We start from the raw sequence: 16,098 nt of genomic DNA on the forward strand, positions 1-16,098 counted from the left end.
ACACGTACGCTTTGTTCAGGAGCTTTATTCAACCTTAAAGTGAAACAAACTTTCCAGCTGTGGTCAAAAGCTGCAAATTTATTAACCAGGGTTCAACCAAAATTCAGTCAAGTTCAGTGTCACATGAAACCCATATGAAAAAAAAAAAAAAAAAACACAACAAGCAGATCACGGTTATGAAACTTTCCAACATAGACTCACTGCAGTATCCAGTCTGCCCTAAATCAGTAGCAAAACAGAGATTGTATTGTAAATTGTACTGTAAATAATCGCTGAAGCTCTTAGCAAGACTGGTAAGTTAGCTTTCATGTACCAAAATGCCATATCCCAACTTGCAAAAAGCAGATTTCATCTGTAAATTTGGCAGCAGTAAGCAGATTTTCTCACCTTTGGCAGGAATCAGTCTGTATTTTACCACAAATGTCAAACAAGTTATTTTCATTTGTTAAATATATGTTCTCAAATATGCATAGGTGCTGGAAAAACGGTTGTTTTTATTTGGACCTAACCAACTGCTGATTGGCGGGCGCAAACCCTGGATATGTGAGTTGGTTAGGTGGTCCAAATAAAAACTGCGTTTTTCGTGCACTTTGAAGGGCTGGAAAAAATTATATTATAGCGAACAATGGGACTGTGTATTTATTTTTCCGGTAAAATCTCTTTTAGGCCGCGAAAATAGGCCGTTTCTTTGGGTCTGTTCACAACACTGTATGTTGTAAATCTCTGGGCAGGGCTATTGTGGGCTGGCGTTGCTAACGGGAGGAGTGCAGAGAGTCTTCTACTGCAATTAAAGTACTTAGGGGCTATTTGTAGATCATACAACCCCACTTTAAAAAAAATGATACCATCCCTTTAAAGCTATAGTGCGTAACTTCTACGTGTCTGTAAATATCCGTTTCACCCAAGCCACTATAAGAGGAGATTATACAACGGTGATTAAGCCGTTCGGCTCCTCTAACATCTCGCGGTGCTTTTCAGTATTTACTCTTTTTGTATTTACTGTCTTGGAGCGACATTCCCGCGCTGGCGCACAGGAATGACGCGTTCTACTCTTTACCTGGCAACGAGAAGGGAGGGGGAGGAGAGCGCTGCTAGTAGCAACATGGTGGAAAACCCGAAGAAGCGACCAAGAGGTGGATCCGAAGTGGTGGATCCCACTAAAAAGCCTAAAAAACCTTCACGTTCAGCAGAAGGTATCTTGGTAAAGAAAGGGAGTGACAAAAGGAGAAGACAAACGCGGTTTATCATTGGTGTCGCTTTACCTCGATGGAGAGCCCTGAAGGAGGAGATTGGACTGAGGTCCGACACGGATCTTGTCCTGTTACTGCTGGATAAGTAAGTGACTCTGTTTATTACGAGCAGGATGTGTTGCTGTTACATGTACTGGACCGAGTACTTTATTGCTTTTCCAGGGTTCCTGCAGCTTAAGTAAAGTTAAATTTAAGACTTTTTAAGACTTTTTTAATGCCACTTGAAATGAAATTTAAGACCAAAACGCAAATCGAAAAATGGGTTTTACCCACTTTCCCACATGGTCCAAGGTAAAGTGACTGCAACATGAACGATGGGGGGGGGGTTCTAAATTCTACCTGCCACTCAATGTTTTTATCCGCCACCATTTTGCAAGTGTAGCCTACAATTGTGGTATTTGTACTGTAATTTGTTTGATTTTGAACGGAACGGTACCACCACATAAAATATTTAGAAAATGCTCTATTTCTTCACTCACGTTTAATTTTACTGTAGAGAAACTGTATCACCCCACTATTTTTCTGATATGAAAACCTTGCAATTGTGAGATTTTCATATCATTACATCCCTAGTATTACAATACCTCAATAACAAGCCTATGATATTCACTGCAGTATTGTAAGACATATCATATCATCAAACTCTCACTGTCAGGGCCGTTGTATAGGGGAGAAAGGTGATGATAATTCTAGGGGCCAGCGCCCATGTACTAGGGCCCACAAAAAACCCCCAGTAGTCTAATCTTTATGACTGAATTTTTCTGCATAAGACCCTGACTAATACTCATAGTAATGCTGCATCAAAACAAAGTAGGCTAAGTAAAAAATGATAATACGTAGTCTAAAAAAAAGTGAAGTCAGGGGCCCACTTTAGTATTCTTTCAGGGGGCCCAGAATTCCTAGCAACGGCCCTGCACACTGTATGATAATACCACAGTAGCTCTTTATTCCACTCTGCATAAGTCCACACACACACACACACACACACACACACACACACACACACACACACACACACACACACACACACACCTCCCTCCCTCCCTCCCTCCCCCGGCTCACCTCGCTCCTTCTCCCTCTCTAACTTTAAATAAATACCTGGTTCTGTATCTGCCGTCACACAACACAACAGTCGTTTTTTTTAACAGTGTGAGAAGTTTGACGATGTCCACGACATGTGCGCGGTCGGTTGGTGTGTCTCACGTGCGTTACTGACTCGCTCTCAGTAGGAGCTGCAGCGACTGTTGTTGTTGCTCCAGGTAGCGCTAATAGGCTAGCTGCTTGGAAGTCAGCAGTGAAACACAACGCAGCCAGCCACACACACTTACTAAACAGCTGACACGGTGACACACTCATTTCATATCGGGCCTACGTGTCGTTACGATACCGATTTTTTTTTTTAATCCAGTGACGGGTGAGAATTTCCAACCCTGACTTGTCAATCCTCCTTATCCCCCCCCTTCCCTGTCTCTCGCCAGCTGTATTTTCAAAATAAATGCATAAAAAGTTGGAGAGAAAAAAAAACACGGACCAAACAGGGATCAAACAAATAGACGTTTTACGGGCGACTACTGTGCTTTTCCGTCGGCATTAAATGCGCCATCTGGAAATTTAATACCAATAGCAAATTTACAGTAAATTTAAGACAATTTAAGACCTTAATTACCCAGATTTTAATTTAAGACTTTTTAAGGATCCGCGGGAACCCTGTTTTCTTGGAAATGGTGCTATGAATGTAATGTATTGTTAGCAGCCTGGTGTTAGCCACATCGTTAGCCTAACGAGCAGTAAGTTACCAGGTGTGTAGCCTTACTGTGTGTAACTTACTGCGGGGGTCTGTGTGCTGTGACGAGTAACTTTAGTAGCCTACATGTTGTGTGGACAGTTATAGCCCGTGTGCCGTGACAAGAAGTACACGTTGTGTGGACAGTTATAGCCCGTGTGCCGTGACAAGAAGTACACGTTGTGTGGACAGTTATAGCCCGTGTACGTGGTCCGTGACCAATAGCATGCAGTGTGTCGCGAGTGTTACTCCGTGTACGTGACGAGCAGTAAACATTTTGTAGCCAGTGTTACTTTGTGTACGATACAAACAGTATGCTGTGTCTGGTGAGTGTTACTGTGTGTGATGTGCATTACACGGTACCGTGGAGAGCTCCACTCTAACAGAATTTACAACTTACATAATTTTCATTACCGTTACGAAAAGTACTCTAAGGGGCCATTATCATCAACCCCCATGAAGACTGACAGAAATATCCGCCCACCTCCTCCCCCATCACTTTCCAGCAATGGCACTGAACCTCAAAGGTACAGTAGTTAGTGTCTGTGTGAGTGTGTGTCCTAAAACCAACATACAGCCTAAATTCTTGGCTGTATAGCTCTCTTGTTTTGTAAATATCCACACGTGACATTTCTACATGCTCTTCTGCTAAGTGTGTTTGCTTGCTAATCACATTATACCTACAAATGTATTTGCACTTGTAGGGATGATATCTTCAATGTGCTGGTGGTTGGTCCTCTCTCCCTGATCCAGAGGATGTGATTGATATCTTACAGGAAAGGTAAATCAAACATCTGCTAAATGTAAAAGAGGCATTCTTTTTCCTGTTATATTATTTTGAAATAATGAGAGAGTTACTCATAAATATTATCACCTTTTATGTGCAGCATGCACTCCCTGAGTATGGAGGACAGTAACATTGTCGATGAAGATGAAGCCAACAACCTCAAGAACAGTGTGTAAGTGCTGCTGATAATGTACCGTTAGCTTTGTATGCTATGCTTGTTGTATTTATAGTGTGACTTGCGCACATATACACGACATGTGGACATTGTTGTGAAGGAAGATTTCAAGGCAGCACTGTTGACTGTTTTTGTGTTGACTGCACATGTGTAGCATAATATTTCTCTTTTTTTTCTTTTTCAAATTATGTTCAATCATTATGGAATGCTTACAAAATGTGTGTTTTCTTTTTAGTATTGAGTGGGAGAATGAGGGAGAAGGATCTGACTTTGAAACAGAAGTGTCAAAAACAGAAGAAGAAGATGATGGAAGCTCTGATCCAGATTATGTTCCCCCTCTTTGTCTGCGGTATGTTGTCTGCAGTGTGGCCTAGATTGCCTCTAAAATAGTGAAGATATTTCATGGTGCAATAGTTATTGAAGATTATACGGCTCTTACGTCTGGTTAAAATGTGTGTATGACTCGTATAATTACTAACAATGCTAAAATATGTCGTTCTCAACATAGAACCGGTGCTGCCCTAAATATGCCCTTCGCTATTGAAGCACTCCCAACTGTAGGCATTGACGAAATGGTCCACGATTTGAGAGAGAAGGAAGATACTCCACCTGAGAGCATGTCTTTTCCTGATTACCAGAGGGTTTTATGTGAAGATGACATTGTTGGAGAGAAAGCTGCAATTGCATATGAGAAAAACCTGAGACAATTTACAGGCTTTCTGAGATTCCCACTGGAGAAATGCAAATTCAGTGATCCTCTACTGGGAGTTGAATGTGATGCTGTGCAGCCCTTTGAGGTTATCATCAAGTCACGGGGAACAGCAACAACAATTGAATGGGTGAGGAAGCTATTGTAGCCCTAAAGTTTTGTGTGTTCCATTTCATCTATTATTATTATTATATAGCCATGTCCATCTGACACACTCTTGACTGTAATTTTGTATAAATGTTGAAATTATTTCGGATTTTTTTCTTTGTCACTTTTATGCACAGGTGTGTTCGCGAGGTCACATCCTGTGGACATGGAACTCGCAGCCTATTTTCAAGTTTGGCCTTCAGGCAGGGGACTTCATGCTGGCCACGAACATCCTACTGTCTGGAAACAATTATCACAAAATATCGCTGCTGTTCAAGTTCATGAACATGGGCATTGTAACAAAGTCCACTTTCTTTGCTGTGCAAGACTCTTATTGTGTGGATACTAACAAGGAGTTCTGGCAGTAGAAGAGATCCGCAATCATCAACCGGCTGCGTGAAAAGGACCACATTGTGGCCATAGGTGAGTGCACTGACATACATGAGATGGAAATAAATTGATTGAAAATGTTATAAAGTGTTTGCTTTTGACTAACTTTCTCGTTATTTTTTCCAGCTGATGGAAGGATGGACTCTCCAGGTAGGTACTGCAGTTATTATCATTCTGGTATCATATTCCTTTCTAACATTATTTGGGATGGGTGATTTACTGATGTGTGTGTAGTGTTACAGTGTGTTAAATTGAGGGAGGTGTCCACCGTAGTGAGGAGGGGCTGACAGATGTGTTCAGGGAAGGGAGGGGAAGATGTGTGTTTTTTACGACAGTGTTTACGTCGGGGGAGGAGTTTTGTTATGCAGGGGGGAAAAAGCTTGTGAGCACGAAGAGAGACGGTTCCTGAGTTCCGAGGGTTAGCCACGCTGTTTGTTGTTTTCCGGGGGACACCTCAACCTCGGGTTAGCTGTGCTTCGGCGAGGGAATAAATCTGGGCTCAGTTGAGCTAGCAACTTTGATCTCGTCTCCTCCCGTTCTTCCGTTAGCCACCCAGCTACCCTGCAACGTTACAATATGAAACATTTTATCAGTTTATATATTTAGCATAACATGGTTCCCACCTTCTGTATTTCATGTACTCCCACTCATTACAAAAATGTATTCTGATAATGTTACCATACAGGGCACAGTGCACAGTACTGCACGTACACAACAATGGACTTTGAGACCCGGGAAATAATCAACATAACGACAGTTGACAAAAGAGAGACAAACAGAAATTCTGTTGTAATGGAGAAAGAAGGCTTCATCAGAACAATTGACCAACTTCTTTGTGAAATACCCCTGAAAGAGATGTGCACTGATGCACACATTCAAATCAAGGCTCTAATGGGTGCGCTTGTACTGAGATCTTGTTACTAATACCTGTAACCCAGCTGCATTAGGATAAATCACACTTACAGCAGCTTTTTGTTTTTATATGTTACAGATCCCAAGTGTGGGAAGTATGGTGACCGGGGAGTACTGCACACCTTGGACATGTGGCACGGAGCAAAAAGCTTGGCCAAGAGACTTCATGCAGTGAGATTGTTATCTCCAGTACACTGTGCACTGACTAGCTGGATTAATACTTTGAATGCCAGCATTTTAATTTTTAACCTTTCTAGGCAGGACAGGTCAAAGACCAAAAAGAAATCCTGCTGTGGTTGAAAGACATCGTCAATCACTTCTGGTTCTGTTGCAAGGAGGCACAGAACATGGAGCAGTTCATGGTGTGTATATTGAAATTGTTGGTTATCAATTTGCATGAAGATAGTGATCGGAACCAAGCATAATTGTAATTGATTTACTCTAACTTCCACATGACAGCTCATCTTACCATTTTGCTTTTGGTGGCACTGAAAATGTGAGTGGTGTTTTCATGGTTGCAGGGTCTATGGCGAGGTGTTCTTTACCATGTGACCGGCCGTCACGAGTGGGCTTTTGGGAGGTGCCTTCATGAGCCACTGGATGATAAAAACAGTGGAAAGGAGTGGATCCAAAAAGATTCCCCTGCCTACAAAGCACTGATTGGAGTTGTCCTCAACAAACAGTGGCTGAAAGATGTCCCTGAATTTTTTGAAATTCAGGTAAAGGAGATAAACTTGTCCAGAAAGCACTGTATGTATGTCTGTGGGAGTCGTGTCCGTGGAAATGTGATGATCAAAATGCCCTAAATGTGTCTAAATGGTGGAGTCTACTCACTGGTAACTCTCAACTTACCAGCTCTGGCTGTTTCAAGCTGATCCTGGTGCTGTCATAGGATGAGTTCATGCATCAGCTGCCAAATAGAGACACACGTGACATTTCATATTTCATTTAGACGTAGTTTAGACTGCTCTGTAGTCTGCGTGGACAAACATGATGCTGGTAGCCTATATAAGTTACACATTTGTGAACACAACTAGCGTTTAATAAATAAAAAAAACGTGTATTTATTCACTTCTACCATAAATGAGGACATTTCTCACAGACTTAGAGAAGAAAATATTCAAATAAGGTGGAGTTAAAGAGCTGATAATAACAAAAGACGTAACGTTACGTTAGCATCCAACAGCTGTTTATTAGCTACAACCGCTAGCTAGTTTACCTGTAAACAATTAGCATTGCTAGTGTTGATTATCTTCTGGAGCTAACCGTTAGCAGGTCAACAATTTAAACACTGGTTGGAGAAGTTAGGTCGAAAAAATGAAAAACAACATAACGTGTGACCTACTTCATGAGTGCAGCAGTGATGAAGTCATCAACCACAACAGAGTTTGACTCACTCACCTCACGTTGTTGACAGCATCTCAGTGCGATCCAGTGCCCTTATTGTGAAAATCCCCAGGGATCCTGACAGTTGTGGGGGAAGTAGCCGAAATATCACTTTATATCATTTATGAAATGGTAATCGTTTAGGCGATTTGTTGTGAGTTTGTATTTAATTCGTTTCGGGTTTTTTTTTTTTTCTTTTAAATTGTCCGGCGCTGTAGCCAACATGCTTCAAAACGCGGAGCTTTTATTTTGAAGGCTGGTTCCGGCTCTCGACTTCCTTTTTCAATTTTCATTGTACAAGTTGGAGAAAGGAACAAGCGGGCACTTTGGTGCGCTGAATTGCGTTGTACGTCTTACGTCAATGAGGAAATACCCCTAAAAATGACATTTCTCATAGTTCGAAGTGAACAACGCAATTGAATTATACTTCGTACACGGACCTCATATTAGGGCCACATTGAGATAACATTTTTTCACAGACTTCAAGAATAAAGTCATAAATTTACAAGAATAAAGTCATAATATTTTAACTTGCCGTTTTAGAGGAGGAAAGTTGTTAACCGACGACAGTACCAGTATCGACACGGACTGGCAACGGCAACAAATTTGCGTAGGCTACTGTGCTTCTCTGGGAATGAGGTGGCAGACAGTTGCTCTTCTCAACCATACTACAAGTACCACAAATCCTACATACTGGGGCTTGGCACATCATCATCAGTTTTTTTTTTAACTAAAAAAGGTTCTAGGTGCTACAGTGTACTAATACTATGAAAGTGTTAAAGCCCTCAAGCAAAAGAGAAACCCCCTGTATTCAGAGGCCGTCCTGACCTCTGAAATAATGTGATGTCACAACAAAACAAAACGAAGGTTACGATATTGTAACCCTAGTTATATTAACACAGGCGGAGCCCTCTACTGGACTCTATGGGTATATCTCTCCTCCAATTGCGTACGCGCGTTGGCCCACTGAAATTTGCATGTACGTAGCCGGCCAGTATGGCGTGCCTACCTTTCCCGCCCTTTAGCGGGCTATATAAGCAGATGCACCGCCAGCTGCCCTCATTCCACCAAACTTCAGCGTAAGGCGAAAGAGCGGCAGGGCCCTAAGTAGAGGGCTCCGCCTGTGTTAATATAACTAGGGTTATATCGTAACCTTCGTTATATCTCACACAGGCGAAGCCCGATTTATGTACTCCCTGCCGCGGGAGAGGCTCCGCCCACTGACCACACCAGCTACCGGTTAGGTACCAAGACCCATTCACCACTTTATTAATCTTAACCACCGTATGGAGTGATAACGGGTCCAACTTCATCCCAGTTAGCAGCACCTGGCTAGGCTGGGTGAAGTTGTGGTCTAACCTCGCTGGGGTCTCAACCCTAGACCTCCTGCGCACCTCATTGACAGTGTCCTAGCAGAGCACAGTCCAATGCAGGTGCATGACACCCTGTGGGGATCAAGTATTTAAAACACTTGACACATCCTTCCTCTCACATGTCCTGTGACCCTACAGTGAGCACAGACCTGGAGAAGGAGCCTGATACATCCAAGAGATAGAACCTTATGAACGGGCAGGGTGAAGACCACGATGCCGCCGTACATATGTCCTCAACACTCGCACCACTGAACAGGGCCGTAGACATCGCCACACTTCTTGTGGAGTGCGCCCGGACCACAGTGGGCGGCTCTCGATCCGCTTGACTGTAGGCTGAGAGGATGCATTCACACAGCCACCTCGCCAAGCGTTTCTTGGACAGGGCTCTGCCAGCCGTCCCGTCACCATAACACACAAACAACTGGTCGGTGTTCCTGACAGTGGCTGTTCGGTCGACATAGTATGTCAACGCACGCACAGGGCATAGGAGATGCAGTTTCGCCTCCCTCGAATCCTCATGAGGGGGAGGGTGAAAAGCCTCCAACTGGATGATTCTGGACCGAAATGAGCTCCTTATGTTCTTAGGAAGAAAGGAGGGGTTCGGTTTAAGGATGGCACCACTGCGGTCCCCGCGAAGGAGTAAACAACTCGGGTGGACTGACAGGGCACACAATTCGCTCACTCTCTTGGCTGACGTCAGAGCAAGAAGCAACGCTGTCTTGAATGACAACACCTTTAAGGAGGAGCGTTCCAAAGGCTCATAGGGGTCCCTTGTGAGGGCCTCGAGTACCAGTGGCAATTCCCACTGTGGTACAGAAGTGCGTGCCACTGATCGTAGCCTTCTGACCCCCTGCAGGAACCGTTTTACCAGAGGGTGGGCGAAGACTGGACCTCCGCCCAACCCCTCATGGCATGATGAGATGGCTGCAGCGTAAACCTTAACAGTCGTGTGAGACAGCCCTCTATCAACCAAAAGCTGTAGAAAGGAAAGAGTGTCCCCCACTGAACATGTCAGTGGGTCCACTTCCCTCTCTTCGCACCAATGCTGGAAACCCAACCACTTAGCCCTGTAACAGGCAATGGTGGATCCAGCCCTAGCCGCTTGGATGGTTTTCACCACCTGCGCAGTCAGCCCAGCCCGCATTAGCCTGTCCCTTTCAGGGGCCAGGCTTGAAGCGGCTGGCCCAGGATCGGCAGCGCCTGTATCGTGCCTGCCTCCTGTGACAGTGCCCCCCGGATTTGGGGAATGGGCCATGGTGGGGCCGCCGTCATTGTGGTCAGCTCCGTGTACCACGGAGCCGACCGCCGGTCGGGAGCCACCAGAATGACCCTCAGCCGCTCCACTCTCACTCTCTCCAGTAGCTGGGGGGAAGGCATAAAGTAGCCCTCTTGGCCATGGAGCGTGTGCAAACGTGTCCACCCCCAAGGGTGGATGGTCTTGCGGGCTCAGGGAGAACCAATGGGGGCAGTGGGTGTTCGACCTGTTGGCAAACAGGTCCACCGTTGCCCTCCCGAATCGTGTCCAGATCTGCTGTACCACTTCTGGTTGCAGTCTCCACTCGTCTTCCAGGGGGCCGCCCCTTGACATGAGGTCGGCCCCCCTGTTCTCGATTCCTGGAACGTGGAGGGCTCTCAGAGATTGCAGGTGCTCTGAAGCCCATGACCACAGGTTCTCTGCCATCGCTAACAGGGCAGCGGAATGTACACCGCCCTGTCTGTTGATGTAAGCGACTGTGGTGCGATTGTTGGTCCTCACCAACACGTGTCTCCCCCTTAACAGGTGACTGAAGTGTTGGAGAACCAGGAACACTGCCTGTAACTCGAGGAGGTTGATGTGACGGTCCTCCCCCGGAGGCCACACACCACCTATTGCCCTCCCCAGGCAGGTGCCTCCCCACCCCATCAGGGAGGCGTCCGTGAACACCGACGTGTACGAGGTCACTCGTCCTAGTGGTGTCCCGGTCAACAAATGTTGTGGGGACCCCCAGTACTGTAGGTTGCCCTGCACTGTTGGAGGGACAGTCAGCAGTCCTAGTGGAACCACCGGGTGAACTTCTGCCATGTGCCCCAGTGCTTGCATGACGGTCAAGGCTGTGACACGCGGACCCTGTTGCAGCTTGAGAACCTCTTGCTGTAGGGCCATCCGTCTGGACTCCGACAGAGTGGCTCTCAGGCTGACAGAATCGAGCACAATCCCCAAGTATTCAGCCCGCTGGCTTGGTTGGGGGTTGCTCTTCTCCCAGTTGATGGCAAATCCCAACTTGGTCAGGTGAAGTATCAACTGAACTGTGTGAAAAATGGCCCATTGTTTGGACCTGGCCATCACGATGAGGTCGTCCAGATAAAAGAAGACCCTCATCCCCTGGCTGCGCAGCGGTTGTAGCGCTGCGTCCACACATTTGCTGAACGTACTAGGGGCCAGGGAATAGCCAAATGGCAGTCTGTTGTATTCGTAGGCTGTTCCCTGGAATGCAAAACGCAGGAACTTCCTGTGTTTTGGTGCCACCTCGACATGAAAATATGCGTCCTTCAAGTCGATGGTTGAGAACCAATCGCCTGGTTGGACGAGTTCCAGCAGCCTCCTTGTGGTTAGCATGCGGAACCGATACGCGTGTTCAGGGCACGGAGGTCCAGGATGGGTCTGTAGCCCCCTGTCTTTTTGGGAACCAAAAAGTATGGGGAGTAAAAACCCCGTTCCTTGACGTGAGGAGGGACAATTGACACGGCCTGTTTTGATAGCAGGTCCTGAATTTCCCCCTCGAGGAACTCTATCTCTTGTTGAGAGGAGAGATTCATCTCTTGTATGCCCCTGAACGCTGGGGGGAGCCCGCAGAACTGGAGAGAATATCCTAGTCTGAGGGTCCTGTCCAGCCAGTCTGTCATTACACAGCTGAGGCAACCGTCTCATTGTCCGGAAACACAGCCCTGCCGTGCTGCTGTGAACGATGATTAGCTTCACCACTGTAGCCGCAGGCTCGGCGGTGACAATCATCGCTCATCAGCCGGTCAACACGCTGAGCCGGACCGACCGCGGAAGTGACACGGTGTCGGCTAGCAGCGCGCGGGGCTAACTGTGTGGTCGCTACAACCAGTGGGGAGCGATGTTTTCTCGTGCAGCCTCGCCAGTTGTAGCGCTCATATAGGGGGACAACGGTAGCTTTTACCCGGTTGACAACGGTGCTCCGCTCTACCGCGTCTCCCACAACGGAGACGGTAGAGGGTGTGTTGTGTGAGTGTGCTTGTGGAACCGTGACTGGGGGGCCTTGCCTGCCGGGCCCGCTGCAGGGATGTGACGGTGTAACACAAGCCACCGGCAGCCTGACCGACGTCAGGGCTGCGCGGCAAGCGGGGAGCATGGTGGAGGTGGGAGGGGGGATTTTTGCTCTGTTAGTGGAGTAACATGTTTTAATAAAAACATTTTTCACATCCACAGAACAGTGAACACAAGCAGAACATACAGAACCATATGAACAATGAGGGAGGGCGACGAGGCAGCCTGCTGGCGCCGTCCCTCCCGTTAACTGTCACTTTGGTCGCTGTGTGCCCCAGGACAGCTTCGGCCTGGGCGTGCTGCGAGCCGCCGCAGGACGAGACATGCTGGGGTCCCGTGTGGGGCGTTGCTGAGGCGGGTCCGCTGGGGCCGGCTGTGGGTCAGCTGGGGGATCCGCCGCGGAGAAGCCTCTTCGCTGGCGGCGATCCCTCCGCCTCGCCGTAGCGTTTCGGCGGGGCAGCTTGACCTCTCCCTTCTGCTTGGCGGCGACAGCGAGCGGTAGATGACGGCTCAGCTGCGCCTTTTCCTCCTCCAGCCTCTTTAGCCGCTGCGTCACCGTAGTGAGGGAGCCAAAGAGACCAGACCGGTGCAGCCAGAAGATCCTCCCCTCCCCCCCTCAATGGAGCGTAGTTGGGGTCTCAGACCGGACAGTTCAGGCTCTGCCAGGGTGAGTGGAGGCATGCTTGGGAGAGAAAAACAAACAACTGACAGTACACAGATCTATAGGAGGCAGTGATTGCCACCTAACTGGTGGTGGCAGGAAGTCTGGGGCAACTGAGCCCACTGTGATGATCAGGTGTATAGCTTAGATAGATGAAAGGCAAGTTAGCAAGCAGCAAAACTTACCAACATGGGTCCAACAAGTGGACCTGCTGGTGGAGAGACCTCAGTTTAGAGTTCAGAGTTCTCTTCAGTGAGATAAGACTGAAGATCCATGAAACCGATGCCTAGAAGCTTCCCATTAGCTAAAAGATAGAGTTCAAAATGAACACTGACCAAAGCATAGGTCACTATAAGTGCATACTAAAAATGGATTTTCAAGCCTTACTGATGTGACTACACAAACGCCATACACGCACATGCACATTTTAATGAAGGCTTCAAAATATGCCATGCCACTGAACCAGCATTCATTATAGCCTACTGTAATGTGTAATACCTTTAATGTGCCTTGTGTGTTTGTATACTGTTTGACACTATAGTATATGTTTTTGTTTAGTTGTTTGCACCTGGGGTTTGGGGATAAACACAACTTTGATCCCCTGAATGTCTTGTACATGACAGAAATTGACAATAAAGCTGACTCTGACTTAAACAAAAAAGGATGTAAATATACATGTAATCTCACTGCAGTTGGTGCCATTTTTTTATGATTATAGGGAAGAAATCTGTGAGTGTAATTTTATTCTTTACTGATCCTTCACATGCATCAACAAAATGATTAATGAACAAACTGCTCAGGATAAATCTCTGTTTTCCTCTTCTTTTTTTTATATTAACAGGTAAGACCGTTGTTGTAGGTGCAGGTAAGAGTCTGATCTGAATCACCACTTTATAAATAGGGCAGCACAATAAATGGAAATATATTTTTAAAACAAAACAAAAACAAACATAAACACCACTGCTGTGTGTTGTAGCAGCATAGAAAAACCTTTTTGTTTGTTACAGACATTACAATAACAAGTTCTTCTGATGTGTTTTGTCCAGGTGGTGTTGTGTCTCTGACCTTGGGTCCTGCTGTTCTGGCTCTGATTGGTTTTGGTCCAGGTGGAATAATAGCTGGTTCCCTTGCTGCCAAAATAATGTCCCTTGCTGCTTTAGGATATCTTCCTGCATGGCTGGTGGAATTCTTTCAGTCAATTGGTAAATTGAATATTTTCTTTATTTAAAAAATAATAATTTTCATTCGTTGATAAAATAAATTTGGGTTGAGAAAAAGTTTTTAGGAGCAAGGTTAAGATGTTGTTACTAATGACGATAAGTTCACCATTTAATGTAAATGAAAATGTTAGATTTTGGCTACTGCCACCTGTGACATAGGCAGTGAGCTGTGTCTTTTGGTCATCACTGTCTATGCCACAGGTGGCAGATACGTAAATAAAGGCTGAATGAGTAATTAAAGCACCAGTGTGTACTATGTGCTGCTAATTACATTGGGTGGAGGAAACATTAGAATTTCATTGGGGGAAGAGTATTTGCTGAAAAAAAGAAAATAGGTCATTTATTGTTGAAAGTGAGACACTTTTTAAACAAAGATGAAAAATCCTGTCCTGACCACTGCAACAATGTGATGTCACAACAAAACAAAACACTCAATACTCAGTCAGAGGAGAGGCTCTGGCTGACAGAGCTTGTAGAGTACTGGAGAGAATCTTAAAAGGTGGGATGTAAAACTACACTGAGGGGATGTTGTTTAGATTGCTGGGTAGAGCAGATGGCGCCCCATGCCAAGGCTATTGCCGCCGCCCCGGTTCAATTCCACTGGTGGAAAAACAAAAGAAATGTAAAATATGGGACCTTTAAAAGATGAAACATAACCCATTTAGACTTTAAAAAAAAGCCTGAGATAAAATTAGACAAATGTCATAAAGCTGATCGGTAAATTGCAGCAACTCACATGTAATGTAATGTAATTCTCTCTGCAGGTGCAGGTGGTAGTACTGGAATTGTTACAACAGTTGGAGGAGCAATGGGATGGATGATATCAGCCATTTGTAACAAAAATGCAACAGCCGAAGGAGCAGCATGAATATTCACTAAGTTTTCTCTTTACTTGATGAATCAACCTGGAATCCTCTTTTCGGTGCTGTCAGTCTGAATAACCTAACATACATTTTGCTCTCCTGTGTGTGACACAGAATCAAGTATACTACTGTAATAAGGACATGGTACAACCAGAAATGGTTGACAGAAATTTCTACATATTTTCATCTTGTCTCTAATTATGAATCCTAAAGCTCTTTGAGATGTGTTCATCTCAACATACTTTCCACTTTAAAAAAATAAATAAAATAAAAGGCAGACAAACAAATTCATTGTTGTTGTTGTTCTTACTGTAGTTATTATCCCTTGAATGTAACAACTATTAACACTCAACATTGCTGGATGAAAAATACAAAACATGATGTATTCTACAAACAACGCAGAACACAGTTACACAATTACAAGAACAAGAATCTTTATTTGACAGGAGCGGCTGCCAGGGTGTGGTCTCTGTCAACATAAGATTCAAACCCACGATCAACAGTCACATAATTATCGTACAGACAGAGCTAATCACATAGACACATGATCTACTCTCTGTTTCAACACTCACATTAGGGAGACAACCTGTCTATGTGCCTTTGTGTGTGTGTGTGTGTGTGTGTGTGTGTGTATGTGTGTGTGTGTGTGTGTGTAAGTGCATGAGTGAGTGTCTTTGTGTATGAATTGCACCTACACAGTAAAGTACCACAAACATCCTAGATGCTCCTAATAATCTGATTTAAAACACCTGTGTGTCCCCCTGCCCTCAGAGGTTGCCATGGGGATTTTACCTGCTTTTTTTTTTTTTACTGTAGGAGGAATAATATTGTGATGCTCTAAATCTCAAATGCATCACCGCCCTTAACCTTATTTTTTGGTTTCTGACTATTTTGTTAAATAATAATAACACAAATGGCAGTGTATGAAGGAATTTTAATACACCAAATGCATTTAACAAAGATGCTTCATAGGAAAACATGACGTGAAACAACTTTAAATCCTAATCAGTGTTCTGCAAATATTAAACTTTAAAATTCTGAATTGAGGAACTGTTACTGTTACTAGACTATAGACAATAATAGAGAAGTTTTATGATGGGACTATTTGGGATGAATAATTGTTATTTCATGATTATGTTGTGGTCCTTGTTTCTCAGACTCATTGTAAATA

At 45.0% G+C, this 16,098-nt stretch overlaps 1 protein-coding gene and 1 long non-coding RNA gene across 2 annotated transcripts; both read left to right on the top strand.

The window, feature by feature from the left end:
- The first annotated feature begins 1,102 nt into the window (after positions 1-1,102).
- LOC146983468 (uncharacterized) lies at positions 1,103-5,219 on the top strand. Its single transcript, XM_085785548.1, has 6 exons — positions 1,103-1,334; positions 3,449-3,560; positions 3,921-3,992; positions 4,231-4,344; positions 4,504-4,834; positions 4,989-5,219. Exons 1-6 carry the CDS (start codon positions 1,103-1,105, stop codon positions 5,217-5,219), a joined length of 1,092 nt encoding a protein of 363 aa, XP_085641674.1.
- Positions 5,220-13,544: 8,325 nt separating this feature from the next.
- On the top strand, positions 13,545-14,920 carry LOC146983469 (uncharacterized). The gene is made up of 4 exons (XR_015036362.1): positions 13,545-13,573; positions 13,686-13,709; positions 13,891-14,046; positions 14,829-14,920. It is a non-coding gene; the product is annotated as an uncharacterized LOC146983469 (long non-coding RNA).
- Positions 14,921-16,098: the final 1,178 nt, after the last annotated feature.

The sequence above is a fragment of the Trachurus japonicus genome, chromosome 8, assembly GCF_045865225.1.
Source record: "Trachurus japonicus isolate A0001 chromosome 8, Traja_1.0".
Taxonomy (NCBI): Eukaryota; Metazoa; Chordata; class Actinopteri; order Carangiformes; family Carangidae; genus Trachurus; species Trachurus japonicus.